The sequence below is a fragment of the Globicephala melas genome, chromosome 10 (genome assembly GCF_963455315.2).
Source record: "Globicephala melas chromosome 10, mGloMel1.2, whole genome shotgun sequence".
NCBI classification, from domain to species: domain Eukaryota; kingdom Metazoa; phylum Chordata; class Mammalia; order Artiodactyla; family Delphinidae; genus Globicephala; species Globicephala melas.
In genome coordinates, this window is record NC_083323.1 from 8,141,671 (window position 1) to 8,167,737 (window position 26,067).

General features: G+C 43.7%; 1 protein-coding gene across 4 annotated transcripts in view; it reads left to right on the forward strand.

Annotated features, from left to right (window-relative positions):
- The window catches only part of MRTFA (myocardin related transcription factor A), a 105,025-nt gene that overhangs the window by 61,502 nt on the left and 17,456 nt on the right, over window positions 1–26,067 (forward strand). For all 4 annotated transcript variants that reach the window (XM_060306798.1, XM_060306799.1, XM_030855871.3 and 1 more), the window contains exons 2-3: window positions 3,031–3,096; window positions 24,895–24,950. In XM_060306798.1, the coding sequence (XP_060162781.1) occupies window positions 3,031–3,096; window positions 24,895–24,950 (122 nt within the window). The remainder of the gene's footprint in view (window positions 1–3,030; window positions 3,097–24,894; window positions 24,951–26,067) is intronic.

Consider the following 26,067-nt stretch of genomic DNA (forward strand, 5'->3'; position numbering starts at 1 on the left):
TCCTAGTTGCAGCACTTTTGAGCCATCTGACCTAAGGCAAAAGTTTAAAGGTTTGATCCTTAGTTTTCTCATCTGTAAAATGGAGATAATAATTGTACTATTCGCACAGGGCTTCCCCCCACCTTCAAAATTATTTAATTACAAGGCTGGATAACTGAAAAAGAATTTTCCATTAAAAACAGTTTCAGAGCTAGAAAGTATCAGTAACAGGTTATGACTCTAGGGCAGTGACATGATTGAATAGAAGTGGCTTGAATCTTATGGATGCATTAATCTAGATTCGATGTTGGTTCAGACATCTATTTACAAATTAAAACAATCTGTCTTGAGTTTTGTTTTCTTTCCGTGTCCATAAAATGAAGAGCTTTTCCTGATCACCAGTTTTTCATAAAACAGACAAGTAAATCTCGTGGCGCTAGCCAGAAAAGTTTACACCTTAGGAACTTCATAGCAAACTGGCCTCTTTCAATAGGCAGACAGCAACCCCTCATTTAAAATGAAGCTGTACATCAATTGGTGACATTCATAGCTTCATCCTTCAACCTGCAGGATGCTGGTAGGATTGTCAGGTTTTAACCAAGTCATTTTCCAGCAAACATTCTCCCATATGTTTTGGAACTTTCCTTTGCATCTTAGTCTCTCCACATAACAGTTCCATTACACAGAAAGCCATTGTTCCAAGCACCACAGAGCAGCTCCCAAGTCCTGATGTAAAAAAGAGGGCTTTTTTTTAAATTAAACAAGTAAAAAGCATGTCAGTCACTTAACATAGGGCTGACACATAGCAACACTCAATGACCCCTATTATAATTTTATTTTATTATTACTACTGCTGTTGATCTGTAATTTATTCTGAAATCAAGTTCTTAGATTAAATTTATTTTACTGAAACTGATCACCCAAACTTCTTTGACCCTGGCCTGAGCCATCCGTTTCCCTCATCCCCTTTGCCTTACCACAGAATGAACCCAGGTGATCATACTCCATGCCTGTTTATCTTATTAGCAGCACAGGCTTCCAAAAGACCCTGGAGAAGCAGAGAAGTAAGGAGCCCAGGTTCTGGAATCAGAATGCTTGGGTTCAAAACCTGTTGTACCTCTTATTAGTAGACCACCTTAGTTAACCTACTTAATCTCTCTGGGCCTCATTTTCCTTACCTATAAAATAATAACACCTATTCTCTCCATAGGGAAGTTATGAAGATTAAGTGAGTTAAAACATGAAAGAATGTAGGACAGTATCTGGCACAGAGCACATGTTCTATAAATGTTAGCTATTAGTGTGGCCGTTGCTGCTTTTATATTTTATTCTGCAAGGCTGTCTTTATTTTTAACAATGTTAATCTGCAAATAATAATAATACCCTCCTGATTAGATTTCTCAGGCTGTATGTATCATCATTTAGAGATCCAGTTCAGTTTAAGAAACAGTTGTTAAATGCTTACTGTGTATTAAGTGCTCTTGGGGGGTGGTTCATAGATTAGTAAGATATATTCCCTGCCCCCCCCTCCCCGCCCCAGGAGTTTATAAACTGGTAGGAGAGAGAAGATTTATTCAGAGGGTAAGTATTACACAGGGCAAAATATCACTCTACTTTTTATAACAGATAAAAGGTAGCTCACAGGAGGCCTGGAGTAATTCTCAGTGCTGGGGAGGAGTGAGTTGGGAAGGTCAGGTGAAGAGTTGGGCATTTCCAGGTGAAGTGAATAAGGAGTTGGGAAAGTTCATGGTACCTGGAGGAAGAGTGATTGGACAGTCTTGATCGGGGTGACTGAGAGTGGGCGAGACACAGTGCTGTCACTGCAACACGAGGAAGCGTAGTAAACTTGATGAAATAGGAGCGTAAGGAGGTGGCAGAGTTGAAGTTGGCTCAAAAGTTTTAGTATTAGTTCTGGGGAAGAGGGTAGTGATACCATTAAAGAGAAAAAGGATGGGAAGTAGATTAGGTTTTGAGGGGGAAAGATAGGTTTTGGACCTGCTGGATTTGAGATATAGTCAGGAGAGACTAGTTACGGTTCTGCAGTTTTTGGAGACCTTCTTAAAAACTGCTTTGTGGATGGAAAAGGCAGACATTAGAGTAATATGGTTCCTAACAGATACAGGTCCCCCTCAGATGTGACTTGCAGGGACCTTATAATTGAAGACTTATCATATAAGGGAACTTCCCTTGACCCATGAGATCCTCTTAACCCTCCTTTTCTGGGCATTTTCTCACTTAGTCTCTGAATGGAGGCTATGCCTTTGTCATTCTGTATGGTGTGCAGTGGTAATACCATTTAGGTTTCACTGGCATTTGAGATAGAGATAATTGGCTTTTTACTTAAAAAAAAAAAATCCTATTAACTTGTTATATCAAGTCGTGTTGCCAGAGTAGAAATAGTAGAAACACCCATCACCCTCCCTTAGTCCGGATGTGCTTTGAATCACCTAGCTTTGTTGTTTCATGTCAACAGAAAAAGGCTCTAAGTGAAGAGGAAGAGGCAGAGAAGAGTTATCTTAATGGCAAAATATTTTCTGGTCCATGGAAATCCATTGCTTGCTGAAAATAGGTATAATTTTTAGATACAAAAGAAAAGATTTTACAAATAACCAATACTTCCTGATCTATCACTCGCTATACTTATGGTGGTAAACATTTGCTACCAGAAAGGAGGTGTAGAACATCTAGAAAGCTTTTTCTGCTGTGCGGTGGTCCTCATTATGTTTTCTTTGAGTTAAGAATTTGTGTTTCTTTCGTCTTGGAGGAGGACACAGTGTTGTAGAAGGTTTTGAACAAGAGGCAAGACTTTGGTACTTTGTGGATTGTTATCACCCAGCAAGACCCTTTGCAACTTCCTCTCGCCGCCCACAGCAGAATACGGAAACCGTGCTGTATCAGGCCACTTCTGCAATTACAGTCACAATTAAAGGGGATCCTTCTTTCACGCTACACCCTTCTGTTTCGAGGCTTTCTTTGCATTTGAAAATGTGTCTTTTGTGGTGGAATGCCCAACTGAGCCTTGATCTCCCCTCTCTCTTTGCTGCCATGCAGTGCTGCAGTTGAAGCTCCAGCAGCGCCGGACGCGGGAGGAACTGGTGAGCCAAGGGATCATGCCGCGTAAGTACCACTCTCTCTCCCCCTCTCAGCACTTGATAGAGTTGCTTTTAGGATGCGGTGTGTGTACCCAGTATGCCACGGGGAGAATCTAACAGAAAACAAGGCCTATGGGGTTCATTTTTCACTGCTTTCTTTGTCATACTTTTCTAAGTTCAGGGCCTCTCAATCAGTGATAGTTAAGAGAACAGCCCTAATTGATCAAGTTCAGTGAAACAAAAAACGTTAGGTTTAACGGTACCGTTGAATCATCCTTAGCTTCTGAATTGCACGTTTTAAAGGGTTTCTACGCCCTATTATACTTCCCTTTATAGGAGGAACAGATCTTGAGCTGGGGTACTGTGAGGAAAAACACTTCTCACATGTGTTTTGCTTTAGTGTTCGGGTGCTTGGGAAGAGACAGCCCTTTTCCATCTAGTATGCTGAGTCAACCCCAGTTTTATTTAGAGTGAGAGCCTCAGATATACCCTAAGGCTGGCATGGGGATGAGTGTGCCCGAATGGAGTCATTGATGGGGGTATCGCAGGGCTGGGCTTGGTGCAGAACTGCATCACTTGGGAGAAATAAAGCCAACCTTGGAATCTGTTAGAAGTAAGAAAATTTGCTTTTACTACCAATAGCCTTATAAAATGAGTGGAAGCTGAAGCCAGCAAAATTTTGCTTTTTTTGACATTTCTTTTTAAGTCATCAGCAGAGAGTTAGGCTCTCCCTCTCATTTCTTTTATCTTTATGTGTTAACTGCTACTTGGACACACCCTAATGAAGTAAAAATTTATATATCATACAACAACTTCTAGCTTCATAGTGGGAGAACTGATGTTTTTCACCTTAATGCTGCTAACCTACTGCTACTGTACTTTCCTAATTCTCATTCACTCATTCATTCAAAATATTTGAGTACCTAGTGTGTGCCTGTTGATACAGGAAGATAAGTTCAACTCCTGCTCTCAGGAGTTTTGTACTTAGAAGACTGATAATATAATAAACAGGGAGACAAACACAATTATTTCAAAACATGGTAAATGCTATGAAGTAAATTAACTGGTTGGTATATTAATAAATAATAGGAATGAGATGGAATCACTTTGGAAAAGTTGGTCAAGAAAGGCCTTCTTGAGGAGGAAATATTTGAGCTGAGATCTGAAGGATATGATGGAGACAGTCATTCAGAAGCAGGAAGAGGGCCCAGGAAGAAGGAAGAGCAAGTGTAAGGGCCTAGTGCAGTTAAGAGCCTGGCATGTTTGCAAACATCAAGGAAGCCATTGTGGCTGGGCCTGGTAAGTGAGGAGAGAGTAGGGGCCTGTTAAGATTGGCAAGGTGTGCGGAGCCAGAATGAGAGCCTTGTCAACCACGAGGAGGAGGTAGGTTCTGCTTTAACTACAATGGAAAGCCATTGACGGCTTTTAAGCAAGTGAAGATGGGATTTGATTTACATCGTGGTAATACCAGGTCCATGTCTAAGAGCTAGAACTTCATAGCAAGTATAAGGAGTCTGAGGTCTCTTTCTGTCCTAAGTGTCAGCCAGGAAACTTAAGTCTCAAATTTATATCTTTTTTAAAATTGCTATTAACTACCAAACAATTTACCCACATGCCATCTTCTTCTCTGGCCTTCCAGTGAAGGACTCCCCATCTTTAAAGTGTGGATCAGTTAATGTGATCAGGTAGGGTGGTGTTGTGCTTTACAAAACACTCCAGATCCGCCAATCTATATACAAACCTTGTAGAGGAACAAGTTACCCAGCGTCACATGGCTTTCACCAAGACATCATGCGTTTAGTGTCTACTTTTTGCTTGGGGTAGTCCTAGGTGCTCTAGAGATTAAAGAAATGTAAGGCACAGGACTTGCCCTCAAGACATTTAACAGTTTATCTGGGTAGTAAGATTTGCCCATACACAAGATAAAGAGCAATTCAGCATTGACCTGTGGGGTGCTGACTCTAATTACAGTACTGGTTCTGAGAGCAGAGTGCTACCTCTCAGGATCTGTAGTATGTTCAGGATCCAAAAGCCACACGGAGGATGAGTGCCTTGCATTCGTCTTGCTGCCTTTCATTTGATACCAGGGGCTACTGGAGATAACTGTTTAATAAGATTTATTGTATACAGTCTCCTTGCTTAGCATTTCTTACAGTATTCTGTGTTGTTAAGACAAATGATGCTTGAGTATTGCAGTTATCTGCTTATATGTTTGTCTCTCCAATTAGACTGTGAGCTCCTTGAGAAAGTATCTTATTTATATTTCTGTCCCCAGTACCTGGCACTGAATGAACGAATGAATGAAGACAGCCAGTTGTAAAGTGGAGTGTGTGCGTGTGCGTGTGCGTGTGCGTGTGTGTGTGTGTGTGTGTGAAAGAGAGAGAGGGAGAGGATGAAAGACAGACACAGATACCACTCTATTGCAAACTTGTTGGAATTCTGGGCATGGAATTTGAAACAACACTCCTGTTCTGTCAGGAGCCCGGGTTCTAAAATACTCTGAATATCTAATTGTGTGCTTTGGGTGGTTCTCTGTATCTGTGAAGTGAGAATAATTGCCCTTCTTATAGGAATAGAAATGCCCTGCTTCTATGAGAATATTGCATCTTCCCTCGTACAACAAGCCACCTTCAACTATGGGCACAGTTTGGTTTCCAGCTTTTCTAGTGAAGAAAGTAAGAAGCAAACTTTTAGATTATGAGAGAGAGTGTTGAGGCCTGGGAAGAGTTTCAGGTGTGAAGTTCCCTGCTCATCAGCATGCCTGCTCATGTGCAGATAGGGTCCTGAGTTCCCAAAGATGAGGCTCTTTTTTTCCCCAGCCCCTCACCCTCAGAGTAACACCACTTCCTCACCACAGCCCCTCACCACTACCCTAACTCTCATTATAGCCTCCAACATTCTCTGCCTCCCTGACATCCCCAGCAATTCCACATCTCACCCTTCACTCATGTCTTTCAAAAAAAATATGAGTAGTGCTGGGGGCAAATCATAATTGATCAGCCATTTGTTGATTATTGGAGATTTGGAGACCTGAAAAGATACCATCTGGTTTGAAGTGCCCATTTCCATTTCCATCTTGCTGGCCTGAGGAGTTTCTGAAAAGTGCCTTTATGTTTAAGTTTGTTGTACGACTTAGGAAGTAATTAGGACCTTCAAACCAGAGGAAAGGAGCAGTGTAGTCACGGCTATATTCTGCCTCATCATTTCTGATAATATCTTTTATCAAATTCTTCTCATCCCAATCTTTCTGTAGCTCTAGGAAGAACCCACCCACCTCGTTTCAGAGAACCCTCATATGCAGCTCCCATGTGTGGCTGGCTTCCAGTTCTGACATCATATCTGTAGGACATGATGTTTTCAGTAGCTGCCTTGCTGTCAGGGTCATTCATGTTTTTGCATATTGTTCAAAGTTGGGCTACGGCCTTCCCATAGAATTCAGGGGATTAAAGAATCCCTCAATTCGCATACACCTCTTTCTGCTACTTGATGTGCTCTGTTCATGGCATCTAAACTATGGGATATAAAAGTTGGTTTCTGATGTGCTTTTAAATAGAATCATTTCCCAGAATCCTTCTTTCTCATCCTGTAAACATTTGTCTCGAATTTAACACTACTTAAACCCTACCAAATGCAGAGTGCCAGATAGCAAAGGATTACATATTCCAGGCCCTTAGCTTTCTTTAATGATGTCTGAAGCTCTGCATATCTTGAGGGAGAGGAGAGATGGCACAGATAGGAAGCTGGTGTTTAAGTACAAAGATTAAGGAATGCTGCTGTATCTAGGAGGAAGATTCATAGAAGAGGTGGGTCATGTGTGGTACACTTTGTTCTCAAACAGAGCTTTCCCCACAGCCTTTCTCTTTGACATTTAAAGTGTACAAGCCATAAGGTTAAGGTGAAAATTAAGAAAAACATTCTGGCAATGAGAGCTGCTGCAGAGGAATAACATTTTAAAGGAAAACCTGGAAATTCTCCTGACCCAAACAAATGAGAAAAAAAGTCTCCTATAATCTTTCTAGATATGAGAGAAGAATCTCATTTGTCTGTTCCCTCTCCACCTTTTGTTATTCCATTGTGAATCCTTGAGAAAAAGCAGAGAGTAGCGTATTTCTAATGCTCCACTTACCCCTTACCAGGCCATTATTGCCCCATGTGCATGTAGTAGGAAAACCTTGGTACCCTGGCAAACATGAGGAAATCATTATGTTTGTCCAGTAGATTAAGGATCTTCCTCCATTTCTTGGGTGAGCTTGTTTTTTTCATTTTAAATGGTGTTTCTGTGCACTCAGCCTCTGCCATTGGTGACACTTACTTCTCAGTGGTTGGGAAAATCCGAAGGGTGTGAGGGCAGCACAACTCAGAGAGGGCAGCCACTGTCAATCCAGGGGACTGTCAACTGCCTGGCCCCTGAGAGGCCCTCAGACATGTTGCTGGGTGAGAAAGTGAGCCAGTTGGCCAGCTAGTTTTGACTGATTTATATATCTTCTAGTAGGCCCTGTGTTCTCACCCTGAAACTGGAAAAAAATGGCCTCGTGTAATGGAGTTCCCGCAGCTCTATTTTTAATAAACTTCACCACATCTTGATTCCCCAGCCCTTCAATTCTACGGTTTGATCCCTTTGTCATGCTTCAGCCGTCGGCATTAGCCAAGTGCTACACAGAGACAGTGCGGCCCAGTTGCAGCACTGGTAGCTAATCTAAGCTGTCATTTTACTGGCCCCCACGTTAGCCGAAAATCTCCTGTTCATCTGACTATAGCAGTCTCTGCACCAACAAGAAATTTCTTCTAAACTGTGACAGAAGGTTATTTAATGGCTGGAAGTGTCAGGATTAATTATTGCGATCTCTTTTCCTCTGTAGCTAAAATTCTTAATAATAATATTTTTGCTATTTGTAACTTGGGGATTATTTCTTATATTATTCTTGATCAAGTGTACAAACGGAGTTTCAAGATTTTCTTTCCTGAGTACATATGGATAAAAATCTATTTTGGTGAAGCTCTTTTAAAAGTAACTTTTGGTGTTCTTAACCCCTGAGAAGGTAAACCAACCTCCTCAGACCTCAGGATTTCTTGTAATGAGAAAGAGGCTATGATTTAACTTCGTCACTCTCAGTCCGTCTTTATTAAATACTGAGGTGCCGTGGCATCTTTTCCCCCAAGTTACCATGAATTCAAAAGAACTAGCCTTTATACCAGCCCTGTCCAATAGCACTTTCAGTGATGTTAGAAATATTCTATAACACTAGCCACTAGCCACATGTGCTATTGAGTGCTTAAATGTGGCTGGCGTGAGTGAAGAGCTGAATTTTTAATTTAATTTAATTTTAATTAATTTAAATTTAAGTAGTCATATGTGGGTGGTGGCTGTTATATTAGACAATAGGGTTTTAGGCTTTATTCTGCCACTTAGGAACAAGGTGATTTTAGGTAACTCACTTAACTTTTCTGAACTCAAATTCTACTTTTATAAAATTCTTATCTAACATGGAAACAACCTAAATGGATGTGGTGTGTGTGTGTGTGTGTACACACATATACATACAGACAATGGAATACTACTCAGCCATAAAAAAAGAATGAAATAATGCCATTTGCAGCAACATGGATGGACCTAGAGATTATTATACTAAGTGAAGTAAGTCAGAAAGAGAAAGGCAAATACCATATGATATTGCTTATATGTGGAATCTAAAATATGACACAAATGAACTTATCTGTGAAACAGAAGACGACGACTCACAGAGAGAACAGACCGTGGTTGCCAAGGGGGAGGGAGGTGGGGGAGGGATGGATTGGGAGTTAGCAGGTGCAAACTATTCTATGTATGTATAACTGAATCACTTTGCTGTACACCAGAAAATAACACAACATTGTAGACCAACTATGCTTCAATAAAATAAATTTTAAAAAAATAAAATTCTTATCTACCCCACAGTTAATTTAGAGAAAAATGAGATGATGTCTTGTTCATGCTTTTGAAATACAGGTAGAAGTATTTGCAGTTAAGAGTGAGAACATTAGCTTGGATCTACCATCTTGTGAATCTGAAAGCAGCTTTTTATATGTATATATATATATCTCATTAAGTTCTGTGAAAACCAGTATTTGGGAACAGGAACTATCTTTTTTTTTTTTTAAGCATCTTTATTGGAGTATAATTGCTTTACAATGGTGTGTTTCTGCTTTATAACAAAGTGAATCAGCTATACATATATCCCCATATCTCCTCCCTCTTGTGTCTCCCTCCCACCCTCCCTATCCCACCCCTCTAGGTGGTCACAAAGCACCGAGCCGATCTCCCTGTGCTACGCGGCTGCTTCCCACTAGCTATCAGTTTTACGTTTGGTAGTATATATTAGTCCATGCCACTCTCTCACTTTGTCCCAGCTTACCCTTCCCCCTCCCCATGTCCTCTCAAGTCCATTCTCTACATCTGCGTCATTATTCCTGTCCTGCCCCTAGGTTCTTCATAACCTTTTTTTTTTTTTTTAAGATCAGGAACTATCTTTCAGTAAATAAAATCCTTCTTAATTTCACTTTCTTCCCTACCCTTGGATTAAAAAACAATTGCTGAAAATTACTGACTCAAAGAACCACTAGTCAACATGGTACTCTGTTAAAATTGTTCCCCTTTTGGTTGTATATTAACGGGACTACTATTTTATTAGCTTGCCCTCTCCATGGTAATGTATTTTTGTTTTTAACCTCTCTTAAAACAAAACAAGTGAGTGGCTGGGTTGGGAATAATTTTTTTTTTTTTGATTTTGGGGCAGCTTGCCAAGAGACAGAAATGTTCACCGGCAGGGACACTGGTGATTCCAGAGCAGAAGAGGGTCTAGTGTGAGGCTGAATTTGCCACCCATCCCCCTTTTTGTAAATCTTACAAAGATTGAAGATGACAAAATTGTAGGCTTCAAGGAAATGTCATTTCTTTTGCTTTTAAGTGAAGTGTTACAATGTCTGAGACGTTCTTTTTTTAAATTTTAATTTAATTTTTTTATACAGCAGGTTCTTACTAGTTCTCTATTTTATACATGTTAGTGTATATATGTGAATCCCAATCTCCCAATTCATCCCCCCATCCCCCCCCGGCCCCACTTTCCCCCCTTGGTGTCCATACATTTGTTCTGTACATTTGTGTCTCTATTTCTGCCTTGCAAACCGGTTCATCTGTACCATTTTTCTAGATTCCACATAGATGCGTTAATATACGATATTTGTTTTTCTCTTTCTGACTTACTTCACTCTGTATGAGTATCTCTAGGTCCATCCACGGTCCGAGACATTCTGTCTCAAAGGATTCTGTGTAGATTATGAGTTTGGGTGGGGCTAGGGTGAGAGCAGATCCTCACCTGGGCCTTGGCCGTTTCCCATGTGCTCTAGTCCCCTTGGGAGTTGCTAGAAGCTCTGTGTGGTAGTCTCTGAACAGCTGTTCCTGTGAGCCAAAAAAGTTTGGACAGGATCTGACCAGCTCCCCTTTCTGGCAGCAGCTCAGAAGAGGCCTCCCTCGGGACTTCCCTGGTGGTGCAGTGGGTAAGAATCCGCCTGCCAATGCAGGGGATACGGGTTCGAGCCCTGGTTTGGGAAGATCCCACATGCCGCGGAGCAACTAAGCCCGTGCACCACAACTACTGAGCCTGTGCTCTAGAGCCCACGAGCCACAACTACTGAAGCCCGCGCCTAGAGCCTGTGCTCCGCAACAAAAGAAGCCACCACAATGAGAAGCCTGCACACTGCAATGAAGAGTAGCGCCTGCTTGCCGCAGCTACAGAAAGCCCGCGTGCAGCAACGAAGACCCAACATAGCCACAAATAAAACAAATAAATAAATTTATAAAAGAGAAAAAAAGAAAAGTCCTCCCCAAAGCCTGCAGTTTTCCCATCTCTCCAGTCCACCCGGGGCCCTTGGGCTCGTGCTTCTCTCAGATGCTCAGTCTCACAGCTGTTAGTGTGGTCCACTTGGCTTTTTCAGATACATAGATATCTCTGGATGAAAGAGGCAGGTTTTTTTTTTCCCTTTTCTTTTTAATTGAGATGTAATTGACATACATTATATTAGTTTCAGATGTACAGCGTAACTTTTTTTTTTTTTTAAAGAAGCAGAGAAAGAGAACTCCACCTATCTGAGATGGTGTATCCTCAGCACCGGAATGTTACCATTTAACTGTAGTTGAATCCCAAGTTTCAGTGGCATTTGATAAACACCATGGTAGGGACTTCCCTGGTGGTCCAGTGGGTAAGACTCCATGCTCCCAGTGCAGGAGGCCCGGGTTCATTCCCTGGTTGAGGAACTAGATGCTGCATGCATGCTGCAATCAAGAGTTCGCATGCCGCAACTAAGAAGTCTGCATGCCTCAACTAAAAGACCCCGTGTGCCATAACTCAGATCCGGCGCAACCAAAATAAATAAATAAAAACAAATCTTTAAAAAAAACACACCATGGTAAAACATGTGTTCCAGGATTAGAGCTAACCTGATCCCTAGATCTGAAGCTGAGAGAAAATTGGTTAGGCATATGGCCTCAGGAATCTTCTCTTTCATCTCAGGAGAAGACCAGCTGGGCACGTCACTCCTTGGTATTTTACGTTGCCTTTCTGATATATGTCAGCATCCTCATCTCTCTTCCAGCTGATGTAGGTCATCAGAAGTGTGTATTCCTATGTCAGTGGTCAGTGACTAGCATAGAACCTCTTCCTTGTCCAGTTGCTAACTAATCCTAAGATAGACCCTAGAATGAGTTATATGTTCTGAGCGTATTCATTGCTGAATCCAAAGAAGAATCCCACAGGGAGCTCTCTTGAACAGACCATCAAAAGTAATCTTCTTGATACAGGTTCTTGATACAATTTAATATCTAAAAAGTGTAATAGGTATTCACTTTCATTTAATAATTAGTTCTCAACATGTCTGAGATATCCAAGGCTAACATCTTTGCAAGATAATAAGTGAAGTAAAGGAGTTAATAAAGTCACTTGTTGAAACTACGCACTAATTTTACTTAAACGATAAAAATCCTTAAGAATTATGTACTCAAGGGGAGCCCTGATAGATACCTGATGATGGCAGTGATTTAAAATCCTTCAGCCTAGTGGGATGTTATTTGCAGAAGGGCAAAGGTGATTTGGAGCTTGTATCTAAACAGATGACTTAGGTGTATTGATTATGGGGCTTCAAAAAGGGGTATATGTGTATGCTTGAGCAAGGAGTGTATATTGGAATGATAATTGACTGATCTGGAGTATTAGGCTGGGCTATGGTGTGAAAGGCGGATACAAACATGGCTGGCATACATGTCAAAGAGAAACTTGGAAGGCCAAATTCAAAATATTAGACCCCTGATATTTTAGCCTTTTGGAATTCACTGTACCTGTTGATATTCATGCCATGCAGGATTGTGCTATGACTTTTTTGTCCCAGTCTTGAGTCTCTTTCACCATCAGTGGGTCAAGGTTGAAGATTCTGGAGCAGCTTGCACTTCTATAAAGGAAAAGATTAGCATCCTTGAGTCTCCATTTTTAACATTCATTCCTGGTAGTTGGCTTCCCTGATGGTTTGGGTGGCGGTGACAGCCCAAGTGCCAAAACAGGATATGGATGAAGCACGTTTTCTGCCTGTCAGTTTGGACCCGTGCTTGCCCCAGAGTGCATGGTCCCTTCCCCATACCCCATCACCCAAGCTCTTTCTTTGATTCACATGAACTTAGTTCTGGTTTTCGTTGTTATGGCCAGTCCCTGGACTGTTGACACAACTCTTTGGTTAATGGTCAACAATTGCAGGTTATTTTTGCAGGCATTTTGGTATGACAGATAAAAACAGAAAGACAAAAAATGGAAGTCAACCCCAGTTAGCTCTCAGCATTTGACTCCACACCCACGCTGTTCTCTTCAGAAGGAGGATGGCACAGAAGAAAAAGTTAAAACAGTAACAGTGCCAAACGCTTATTAACCAGAGCTTCTAGCAGATGGCAGAGCACTTTCACTTTGATGCTAGGAGTCATCACGGCAAATTATATAATTGCCATTTTGCCGATGAGAATACTGAGGCTCAGAGGGGTCATGTGACTTGCCCAAGGTCACAGTACCACTAAAAGACAGAGGTAGATCCACTCCAGGTCTTCTGGCTCTGAACCCCATGCTAATTCCTGAAAGTCACGGTCTAATGATTCTTATTGACAGAGGAATTCGTGATGATAGCTTGATGTACTTTCAAAATTTCAACTTTGTAAATATTAAAATTGAAAACAGTGTTAGATCAGGAACTACAGTTGGTGGGGAAAGGAGAAAGTTAGTGGGGAGGGGTTGTATGTGAGAGTGGCTCCATCATTTTTAAACCCTCTATTAAAATTGCTTCCAAGTTGCTGCTCTTGTCTGCTGGCTTGAAGGCCATGGGCATCTTTTCACTTCTGTCCTAATAACGCTTAGTTAAATCAGAGGTTCTTGATTTTGTGTGTGTGTGTGCCATTGATGCTCCTTGGAAAATCTTACACATCCTCTCACTAGACAGTTGCCCAAGCAAGTACCCAAAATTCAGCACACAGTTTCCAGGGATTCATAGATACTCTAAAGCTGGTATAGTGTGTCCCAGGTTAAGGGCCCCTCCACTGCCTGGAGGTGGAATCCCAAGAAAAATCATTCCCCTAATGCTGTTGTAAACCCTTAACACATCAGTGACACAGCCAACCTCTGTGCTCCTCACCGGCTGTGTGCTAAGACCAAGGACTACATTTCTGTAGCTGCCTTCCACTGAGTGTGTTGCCAGGCCCGAATACAAACAGCAGGGTGTGGAATCCATCCCAGCTGAATGAGGCCCTCACCAGGGTGTGAGGAAGATGGCAAAAAGCCCTGATCCTCTGATTCTCAGAAATACATACTTTGCACCTCGAAGCAGTGGTCCTGAAAGGAGCTCAGGAGATTAAACTCTACCAATTTGTGGACACCTACACAGGCATCAGAGTTGCAATTTTGAGTTAGCTGTTCCGAAAAATTATCAAGTCCTTAACTAGGTGTACTTTTTAGTCACTTAGCCCCTGGTGGTGGAGAATGAGCAAATAAAAATTCTTACTTTCTCATCTGCAGTGTCACCTTTCCCCTGCCTTTTGGACTAGGGAAACAATGGTTTTCAAATTTTATTGGCATCAGCCTCCTTGAAGAGCTGACTAAAGATTGAAATTCTTGAAGCTCTGGGATCTCTGCATCACATAGAGATTCTTGCCCTCCAGAGACTTTCTAATGCAAGTGTGGTTCTGGAACCACACTCGGAGAAACACTGGACCAAGGACTGCTGGCATCCTTCCCCTTTTCATTTTTAGTGACGGCGTAGAATATTGTTACTGTCTTCCCGCCAGGAGTTCTGAAGTACAGGATAGTCCTATCCACGTGATTCAAGAGTTGATGAATTTCTAAGACAGTTGAGGCTGCTGCGTATAAAATGATTGAGTACAGACAGCTTATGACCCCTTGCCTCCAATGCTGGGAAAAGCCTGCCTTGCCTGCCTCTCATATGGCCTTGCACCATGTCTGTGGTCAGTTTGGCGGAGTTAATGAACTTCCTGGAGCTGTGTGACAAACTTCTGTGCTAGGGCCACGGGATGTGGCAAGACTCAGTTAACTTTGGAAGGAGTTTGATTATACGGTGACTCCCTCTTCTGCTATGTTGACCCCTTTGAGAGAGGGTTGATGGGAAAAGGGATGGGAAAATGTGTACCCCTTGACATTTTCTGAGGTTATATCTGAAATCTTCCCTTCTTCCCTTCCCTCCCTCCCTTCAGAACCATTGCCAATATTGGAGCAAATGACAAGGCAGCATTTCTTTGCAGAGGAATAGCGAGGAGAAGAAAGCAAAATGTAAAAGATCAGATTAAAATCACTGTTTGTTATTTTTTTGTAACTATCATTTTTTTTTTTTAAAGATGCTTGATCAGAGAAGTATCTTTTCTCTGACCCACTCCCACTCCTCCTCCTACCTGGCTTATGCTGAAATATACATAAATTAAAAGATCTGAATTTTAGAATCAGAAGAACCAGAGGCCTTTGTCCTGCCGTTAAGTAGGATGTGATCCCAGGCAAGTCAGTTCTCCTTTATAAAGTGTAGGAAATAGCAGGTACTGAGAAGCTCAAGTAAGGTAATTCCCAGCATGCTGTGCAAACAGCAGGGGGAAAACAAGGAAACCATTTGCAGCAGATCTTTTTATTTACGTTACCCTCAGGAGCCTTTTTGTCAACAGCACGGTTGACAGGCACAATCCTGCTTTATTTCTTCTCCCTGTTTCATTCCCTCTATTTCTACTTGAGAACAGGGTAAAGTCCAAAGTCCTGCAGGGCCCTCTGCGGCTCCCCCTCTTACAGCATCTCTTCCCACTCTCCCCTTTGCTCACTCTGCTCTGCCAGCCTGTCCTGCTTGAGGTCCCTCTGTCTCTCGGGCAGGTTCCCACCCAGGGCCTTTGCACTTGCTCTTCTCCTTGCCTGCAGGGCTCATTCCTTTCCTCCAGGTCTTGGCTCAAACATCACATTAGAAAGTCTTTCCCTGACCACTGCGTGTAAAGTCCTGCCCTGTCACCCTCTATCGCCCATACCCTGCTTTATAGTTCTTCAGAGCATGCACCACCTCCTACTGTGTTAGGTGTTTGTCTGATGCATCGTTCTTCACTAGGGAAGAACAAGGATATCCCAGCACCAACGGACATGTGGGCTCTCAATTAATACTTGTTGGGAGTGAGTAACCAACAGTTAGCGGTCTTAACCCCTTAGGGGACACACACCTCTGGACCCCACCCTCACTCTTACTCCTCTGCCTCTTGTGATTGGTCCCCATCTCCACCAACTCACCAGCATAGCTCCGAGACCTCTGGCTGTGTCCTAAGCATGAGTAATCCTCTGGAAACTTTGCAAGCCATATTTTATCTGACCTGCCCACTATTAACATCTCTCTCTTTCTACCTACACCCTTTTTCTTGAAGCCGAGTCTCTATATCTTTATAGCCTTCTCCCACCCCCATGAGCCTTCTCAGGTTCTTTTGCTGGGCTCTGTCCGTCACCTATGCTTAAATTCTGAGAGTCTCCTAAGATTCATCCTGGGAAGTATTTTCTTCTGTCTCAACATAACATATATTACATTATCCCTAGATGATGCCGTGTGCACACACATACACGTATAAGCATATGTACATATATACACACATGCAAGTACACATACATACCACTTGCACATCTCTTGATAGGATGTCACACAATTAGCTCATATTCAGCATGTCCCAAACTAAACACCATCTGTCCCACCCTGTCCCAGGCCTACTCCTTCTGTATCCCCTCTCTGGGAGTGTTAATGGTACAACCATTTACCCGGTCACTCCATTTTATTCTTCTGAATGGCCTCTTGATCTCTACTAGAGTGATCTTGTAAAAATGCAATTCTTACTCTTTTGCAATTCCCAATGTAATACTTGATTTCAGGCAGGTATCATCAGTAGATGCTAAAACCATTAGGTAAGCAGTGCTTAGGGAACAGGATTTTCACAAGGCCTCAAAATGTTACCCCACAGATTATGTATTAATTACAAAAGGGGAAATGCTACCTTTAGGATGGAGAGATCTGGTGTCACCTTTCATGCTTTCAGCACTGTCAGTGGTTGGGCAGCATGGTACTGTGTGTGCCTCCTGATGTTAAGAAGTACACATCAGCTATGTAGTCTTCCTGCCAAAAATGTTTAACCTAAATCTAATCACGAGGAAACAGCCAAATTCAGAATATAGGACATTCTTTCCACAAAACAAGCCGGTTTGTATACTTAAGTCAGTGTCAGGAAAAGTGCAAAAGGCAGGAGTATTGTTTCAAAATGTGACCGAGGAGACAACTATGAAATGTAGTGCATGATTCTTGATTACATCTTGGATTAAGGGGGAAAATCCAAACCGCTATAAGACATTTGACGGGCAATTGAGGAAATTCCAACATGGACTGCAAATTCGATTATATTATTGGATTAATATTAATTTTCTGAGGTGTGATAAAGATATTTTAGTTAGATAAGAGAATGTCTTTCTTCTTAGGAAATGCATATTGAAGAATTTAGGGATGAAATGTGATTGATAGTCATCCCTCTGTATCTGCAGGTTTCGTATCCACAGGTTCTAAATATGTGGGTTCAACCAACCGCAGATGGAAAATATTTGGGAAAAAAAATTCCAGAAAGTTCCCAAAAGCAAAACTTGCATTTGCCACGTACTGGAAATTATTTACATAGCAATCACATTGTATTAGGGATTATAAGTAATCTAGAGATGATTTAAAGTATATGGGAGAATGTGCATAGGTTATATGCAAATGCTACGCCATTTTGTATAAGGAACTTGAACATCCTTATACAAGATTTTGGTACATGGATTTTGGTGTCCGTGGGGCATCCAGGAGCCAGTCACCTGCAGATACCAAGGGACAACTGTGTCTGCAACTCACTTCCAAGTGATTAAATAAACAAAATTGTGTGTATGTGCATGTGTGCACAGGAGAGAGAGAAAACAAATATGGCTAAAAGATAACTGGTGAATCTAGGTCAGAGTTATAGGGTCATTTACTACTTGCTCTTTCAGTGTTTTTGTAGGTTTCAAAAAACAAAAAATTCAAAGTTAAAAGGGGGTGCAGGGAAGAGGGGGAGCCATGTGAGTGCAGACATGAGTGGTGAAATGAATATATACCAATTACCAGGTATGTTTCTGCTCATTTAATTTTTTTTTAAACATCTTTATTGGAGTATAATTGTTTTACAATGGTGTGTTAGTTTCTGTTTTATAACAAAGTGAATCAGTTATACATATATCCCCATATCTCTTCCCTCTTATGTCTCCCTCCCTCCCACCCTCCCTATCCCACCCTTCTAGGTGGTCACAAAGCACCGAGCTGATCTCCCTGTGCTATGCAGCTGCTTCCCACTAGCTATCTATTTTACATTCGGTAGTGTATGTATGTCCATGCCACTCTCTCACTTCGTCCTAGCTTACACTTCCCCCTCCCCATGTCCTCAAGTCCATTCTCTAGTAGGCCTGCGTCTCTATTCCTGTCCCGCCCCTAGGTTCTTCAGAACCATTTTTTTTTTTTAGATTCCATACATATGTGTTAGCATACGGTATTTTTTTCTCTTTCTGACTTACTTCACTCTGTATGACGGACTCTAGGTCCATCCACCTCACTACAAATAGCTCAGTTTCGTTTCTTTCTATGGCTGAGTAATATTCCATTGTGTATATGTGCCACGTCTTCATTCCATTTTTTAACATAAAACATCAAGTTAGAAATAACTCCCCACCCCTCCATGTGGTTCTGATCATGTCACTCGCCTGGTTAATGTGGTAACTCTGGCCTCCATGGTTTCTGATGAGAAATCTTTTGTCGTTCAAATTGTTTCTCCTCTGGCTGCTTTCAAGTGTTTTTCTGTGTTTTTAGTTTTCAAAAGTTTAATTCTGTTGTATCCTGGGGTGAACTGCTTTGGGTTTAACTTGTTTGGGGTTTGCTCAGCTTCTTCAGTCTCTGAAGACTTATGTCTCTTGCCAAATTTGGGAAGTTTTAAGTACTCTTCCAACCCGTCTTTTTCCTCTCCTTCCAGGGCTTGGATGACACGATGTTAAACTTCTTTGTGGGTGGAGGTGACCTTGTAATGGTGAAAGTCCTGACACCTCACCAGTCCTCCCCGTGATACCACCTCAGCGGGGGGAGGGGGGGAATCTCCTTACTGCTAGAGGGAGTGTAAGTCCAGGCTCCCCATTTGGTCTCCACTTATTCCTTGGGCTGGGGGCAGCCTCCTACTTGGCCTTCTTTGACACCACCTGGCAGGGGTGTTGGGGTGCTTCATTACAGCCTCGTAAGGGTGAAAGTCTAGCCTCCCACTTGGCCTTTCCTGTTGAGGGTGGGGCTTTCACCGTGCTGTCTGTCTGGAGTAGAATGATTACTGTCTTAAGTTTTTTCTCTTGCTAGGCTGCCCTTTTCCTGGTCCTGTGGCTAGCGAGAGTAGGTTTTGTTGGGGCTTTTTTGTCCGCTTCCATTGGCATTTCCAGGTTGCCAGCTTCTTCAGCTCCAAGTCTGGGATGTAAGGCAAAAAGGAAACTCGGGGGACTCGCCACTGTGTCATTCTTTGGGTTCCAAGGTCCCTAGCCAGTCTGCCACCTTCCCTCCACCTTTCAGAACCTATTTATGTAAGGTCCAGAGTGTTTATTTGTACTTAGTGGGAAGAACAGAGAACATGTCTTCCCCGGCTCCCCAGATGCAGGCCCTGCCCCCGGCCCCCCAAGCCTCATGATCCCCACGTGAACACCCTGGTCCCACCACATCAGACCACTTGTAGTCCCTAGAACTTGTCACGCTCTTAGATGACCTTCCTTGTCTGCCTGTGGTGTTTCTATTCCATTCATTTGGGTTTTCTCTGTAAAATCTACCCAGACAGTTCACACACACTTTCCTCAGGCAGAATTTTGCCTCTTCCGTCTTACATAGCACTTTAAGTTACCTCTACAACTATGCTTCCATCTTGTATTGTAATTATTTGTCTTTTTCCCTGACCGGACCCTGAGCTGCCTTTGAGGGCTGGGACTCCATCCTGTACATGCTTGTCCTCAGTAACTAGCACAGCAGTTGCTTAAGAATTATTTATTAGATAGATGGATGAATGGACGTAGTTCTGATTTCCCACCTGAGTTGTTAAGTATGTTTGTTACCACACACAGACACAGCCCCCAGAGATGCACTGTGCGTATGCCTGCTGCTTCTACAGTGAACAGAGAAATCCAGCAGGCTTGCCTGGAAGAAGGGCTCCTTAGCCCATGGCAGTCTGTTGATCTCTGTTAGCTGTCCTGTGTTTATAGCCTTTGAGTTCCTCTGAATACAGAATTGGCCGTGAGCTTAATTCTAGCATAGTATGGGAACGATCATTTTTACTATGTCAGCACCTAATAAAGTGACATTGAGACCCAGGCACCTAATAAATATTCCTTAATGATAATGATGAGAAAATGAATATCTGTGGTTTGTTGCTATCCTTCTTGCTGAGATGCATTTCCAGAACTGCTTTGTGGCTCCTAGGAGGCTTTCACTTGCCTACATGTTGAACTAAATTTGGGGTTGGTGATGGGAAAGTGCTACATTCATGTGCTAGGTTGGTTTTGTTTTGTTTTTTTTTTAAGTTACTCTCTTTTTATTTATTTATTTATTTATTGGCTGCCTTGGGTCTTTGTTGCTGCGCGCAGGCTTTCTCTAGTTGTGGCGAGCGGGGGCTGCTCTTCATTGTGGTGCGCGGGCTTCTCTTGTTGTGGAGCACGGGCTCTAGAATGCAGGCTCAGTAATTGTGGCTCACGGGCCCAGCCGCTCCGCGGCATGTGGGATCTTCCCGGACCAGGATTCAAACCCGTGTCCCCTGCATTGGCAGGCGGATTCTTAACCACTGCGCCACCAGGGAAGCCCCGCTAGGTTGGTTTTTAAGGCTCCTTATGTTCGCGCTTCGGTGCTAGATCAGATCACAGCGCTCCGTCTGATCAGATCACACCCAGCACAGCACCGAACTCCCCCTGGGAGTGGATGGCAGTGTGTTTTGAAAAAGGAAATTGAAACAGTTTTTCTCTTTTTAGTTCACAAATGACCTCACTTAATTAAGGTAGCAAATGTGTAAGGGGAGAAAGAAGATGGGCGCTGGAGAGAGGGAACAGAGTGTTAAATCGGGGGTTAGAGGCAGCCAGGGGCGGGGCCCACATCTAGAACCGAAACTGTGACTAAGAGCACCACACCTCTTAGCCACTTGTGTTCATTTGATTTCCGTGGGGGGGGGGCTTGGTTATTTTTCGTTTGAGCACCTGTTTGCACACCCCCCTGTGTTCACGCAAAGCCGCGCAAGTGTTCCAGGAAACCAGCTCCCGGAGGGTGGGAGTAGAGGATCAAGTTTTGGTGCCCTCTGACACCAAAAATGTATATTCTCATAAACAACGTGCACAGTTCTTGGGTTTGCATTGGTTTGGCGGGGCTTCTCTTTCAGAGACTGCCTTCTAGGAGTTTCTGGGAAAATAAAATTTCCGAGTGAGCAGTGCCCTGGCTCCTCTGGCAAAGCATTAAGGCAGCGAGAGAGGGCGTGCGCGTCCAAGGTGAATGCCGCCCTCCTACTCAGACACATGTCTATGGGTTAGCTTCAAGCCTTTGGGGATTTTCCACAGCTAGTAGAGGCCTAAACTTTTAAATTATTTTCTGCGTTGCTGTACTTCCTTGTGTCTCATTCCCTTAGCGTGGAAGCTTGTGACTTTGACTATACATTGCCACCTGCTTCTACATCAAGAAAGCCCAGGGCTTACCTTTATCACCCCTAATCTCTTCACTAGGTTACCCTCCCCGGCTGCAGCTTTTAACAGAGCTGGCCAGACATGTATAGGAGTGCCTTTCCACCCCAAACCCCGACCTACCGAGAGCACTGGCTGCCCCAGCTCCAGGCTTCCCCAGATGGGCCTGGGAAGCGCCTTCCAGGAGTCCTGACTGAAGCCCGTACAAGACACCTGGTCATTGCTCCCTCTTCCTTTCACATGTTGGAAGTGGCTCTTGAAATCGCTGAACTTGCTGTCACGGAGCAGAATTAGACGTGGGGAGAGAGCAGCACAAAGTGAGTGGGCTCTTCAAGGGCTGATAGAAGCCTACACACTTGTCACAAAGGGAGAAAGAGAGACAGAGCTGGACCTGGGTTGGGGTCCGCCACTCGGTGAGTGACCTCACAGGTTACTGCAGTGTTAGTTTCCTCACGTATAGAATTGGAATAGTGGTGCCTACCTCATGGTTGTTAAGAGGATTCAATTATAATGTTGTTGTTATAAAATGAAACAGTCTTTTGGAATCAGTAATTATTGTTTTGAATTCTTTTCTTGGGCTTCATTTCTGGTTCTTTTGCCCAAGCTCTGAGCAGCTGGTGAACTGCTCTGGTCTTCTCATCCACCTCCAGGCTCGTCTCCTAGTATCAGTGCTGAAGGCTGCACCTTAAGCTCCATGGTGAGCCCCAGGTTTGAAACCGTGGCTTTGTGTACCTGCTTTGTGTACTTTGCACCCCTCTTCTGAGCCTTCCTTACACATGTTTGTGCTCAGGACTGTGGTCGAGCTGGCCTTTCCACATGACCTGCCCTCAGCCCTACATCTAAGCATTGCAGGTCATTGAGGCCTCCTTGCCTCCCATCCAGTGGGGTCATTCTTCTCCACTTTTTGAAGAAGTTAAGGAGCCAACCCAGAGGAGGGAAAGAACTCTGACTTAAGGGTGAGAGAGAATTAGGTTATGATCCTATTCTGCCACTTGCTGCCTTTCCTACCCTTTCTGAGCCTGTCCTCATCTGTACAGTGAAATATTACACATCACATGGAATCAATAGGAGTATTCAATTAGGTAACATTTTAAAGTATTTAGAACCATGCCCACCACAGAAGGTAGGCATCCTCGCTATTATGCAAAAATTTCCTTAACCCAGTGGAAAGCAGGAAGTCACGTACAGTACAGCCAGTTCACCTGTCACTTATCCCCACTCATGGTGCAACATCCTCGTTGTACATGAAAATGTTACATTCCCCTTCCATCAAGAAATTCTGCGCTTTGTGAGTTGTTTTCCCAGAAGCTGGATCTGTGCCTTACCCCTTAGGATAGCCAGTGTAGGTCGTTGCACGCTGACTGGTGTTTAGCCAGATTATCTGTGACCGTGGTGAGGAACTAGCTGGCCCATGTGGGAATCTAACCCCTGTTTCAACCAAATCACTGCACGTGATGACAGCAGCACCCTAAATGTGTTGGTGAGGGCACCACTGGCTGCAGAGCCCTTTCACTCTCCTTCGGTTGTCACAGGAGCTCTGGGAGGTGGGCGGACTTGACAGAAGAAGAAAATGAGACCTGGAAAGCAGTCATTCCCCGTGTCACACCAGCGGTAACTGGTGGAACCCAGGACAGGCATGCACATGTCTTGCTTTTATATCTGGGACTTCTGTGAAGTTTTGAACCAAGATGAGAGCCTAATTCTGGCTGTACAAATGAAAGTTTAGAGCTCATAGGATCCTCTAGTTTTCCTGTCACCAGTGTACACTTTGTATCCGTTCCTTATAGAATATTCATTAATTCATTGAATGACTTATGTGCTCTCCATGGCGGGGGTACTGTCAGAAAGAAGTAGACAAACCCCCTGCCGTGCCCAGAGGAGCTTATTGTAGTGGTAGGAGGCTGGCAGTGAATAGAGAGAGATGCAGTATGACCATCCAGGGTGTCAGGCGGTGATGAGCTGTGGAGAAAACTAAGGCAGAAAGGCAGCTGGGGGTGGGGGGCGGACACTGAGTTTTGCTTTGATTCTTAGTGCTTCTCGTCTCATCCATGTGATAAGCGCTCCTAGAGCAAGGTTGTGTGTTTATTCCCTGCTGGTCCATCACACTCTGCATATCAGGACTTTTGGAGGCTGATTTTGGAGTTGAACCAGCCTTACTCAGTAGAAGCAGGTGCAGGGGCTGTCTGCTTACCCACTGAGATGCCAAGACCTTCAGATTAGAGCTGGGATGGCCTGGGTCATGCTTTGGAATGCTCTGGTAGCTTGGAGAGGGAGCCTGTGCTGGTTTTCCTTAGAGATTATTTGTTAAATCTAGCGCTCCCCCTGCCGTTAGAAGATAGGGTACTTCCAACTGATCTTTTAAAATGGGTTTCTTTTTTACTTTAATATTAGGGGGAAAAAAAAAGAGAAAAAAAGAAGTACTGCAGTGACATTTGGAGCTTTCTTTGGGGACTGCTGCTCCTGAGGCCCAGCCCCTGGGGGTGGGATGGGGGGAGGAAGCGCAAAGGCCCAGGCAGGATAGGGTCATATCTGTGCTCTGGCTACTTTTAGCGTCTCCTTACCCCTGCACTCCTACCACAGCCAGCAGCCCAGCAAAAGTTATCTGCACACACAGTTTCACAGCTGCTCTGAAATTCTAGGGCAGCAGAAGTGAAACTGACCACGGTCTTATGAATTTCTCTCTTACTGCTGTTGTTCCCAACTTGAAGTGAGTCAGGCCTTTTCCCCTCTCATCCTCAGGGTGTCCCAACTCGTTATCTGCTGAGTTTTTGACACAGACTCTCTTCACAGCGCTGCATTTGTAGAGGGTCCTGCTTTGGTCTCCCCACCCTCGGTGTGCTTTGCTGAGTTGCGAGCTGTGGCCATGTGGTGGTAGCCCCAGAAAAGAGCCGGGTCCGTGATGGGGGACACAGTGAGCCTCTGGTCAGCTGCTGGTTGTGTGCACCAAGGTTAACCAGCCAATCATGGTGAAGTTCTTTTAGTCCTTCAAGATGAAATTCAAGTTAATTTTAGCAGAACTATTAATACCAGCTGAACCGAAGAAGGAAATGGCACCCAAGTAGATGCAATGTCTTTTTGGTTTAACTGCCTCATTCAAACAGTTCGGTCACTTTGCAATTCCTGATGAGGTTGGAGAAGGAAAGTGGGTGGACCCAACTTGCAGCTCTGCTCTGTGTCCCGGTCTCCCCGAGGGTAAAGGGAGGCCCAGTGGGCATTCTTGGAGAGTTGACTGCTCCATAAGGATTATATTAAAGTTAGGTTCCCTGGGTGCACCTTACAGAGCCCAAGCTTAGGCAGTGACTGTTCCCATTAGGAACAAAGTAACCAGAATTGTTTTGATGGGGTAGCTGAACCATAAAGATATGTGCTTACTCAGGTGCCGTTTTCTTCTTCACTTCAGCTGATATTAATAGTACTGCTAAAATTAACCTGAATTTAAGATACCTTCTCCACTGTAAATTGTAGCAGTAGACATGATGCTTCACTATAAAGTAATTCTTTTATCATTCTTCTCCCAACAGCTTTGAAAAGTCCAGCTGCATTTCATGAGCAGAGAAGGAGCTTGGAGCGGGCCAGGGTAAGGCACCTTGCTTCCCAAGGATTCCTAAGAGCATTTTCAGAGCCTGTTGTGCTGCTGTCATCTTCCTTCCAGTCTAGCGTTGCCTCCAGGGTCAGCCCTGGCCTTATGGTTCTAAATAGAAAGCTCTGGCTTTTCTGCTTCATCCCCACCCGAGTGTCTCCCAGTGTGATGATATGGGCCATGATCACAATGAGTTTCTTCCTTTAGTACGTTCAAGGGTATGTAATGGTCACCTCCCTTCTTTTGGTTTGGAGACCACTAGTATTTTCCCATCTTTAATTCCACTTAGCCTTTTGTAGCTGTTAGGACACGACCACCAGCCACGGAAAAGCTTGCTGAGTGGTGGTCCCTCCTGTCTGGCCACACTGCCCACACCTCTCCAGAATGGGCATGGAAACCTTACTGGTCTCCGTGTGCCCCTGAGCAGCCAGGGTCCACTTGAGGCCATGGAAGCAGAAGCTGGGTCCCTCTGAGCTCAGGTTCACACTGCAGCACCTGGCTTGTTGCCCTGTCCCCCTCGGTTTCAGTTCCCTCGGGGGCCTCAGGGGATATTCTGCTGCCCAGTGTGGGCGGAGATGGGGAATTCGCCAGAACATGCTTCCCCCTCTCAGCCCCTTCACTTTTCTCTTTTATGTAAAAGACAAGGGAAGAGAGCTTCCCCAGATGGAGGATCATAGGCCGGGGCTCCCTAAGACCCACAGCTCTTTCAGAGACTGAAATACTTACCTCCGAGATTTATCTTACTATCTTCTGTCTTTATTTTATTTTTAACAAATTTCTAAGGAAAATTATGATTAATTCTTAGAGTGAGTGGGAAGAATGAGGCCACAGGTCCTGGGAACCAAAGGAGTGACCAGCTGCACTGTTTCAGTGCCTGGGAGGATGAGAGAATACAGCAGAGAGAAAAGGAATGTCATTGCCTGTGCCCTCAACCCAGTCTTAAGACTTGGCACCATTTCCTGGCCTGCTTCTCCAAGGCAAGGAGTAAATACGAACTAATTAGTACAGCTACTAGTTTACTGAGTACTTTTATATGTGAAATTATACCCTTTTCTTGTTTATGTTCACATCAGCTCTTATGAATTAGGTGTTATTATCTTTATCTTAATAGATG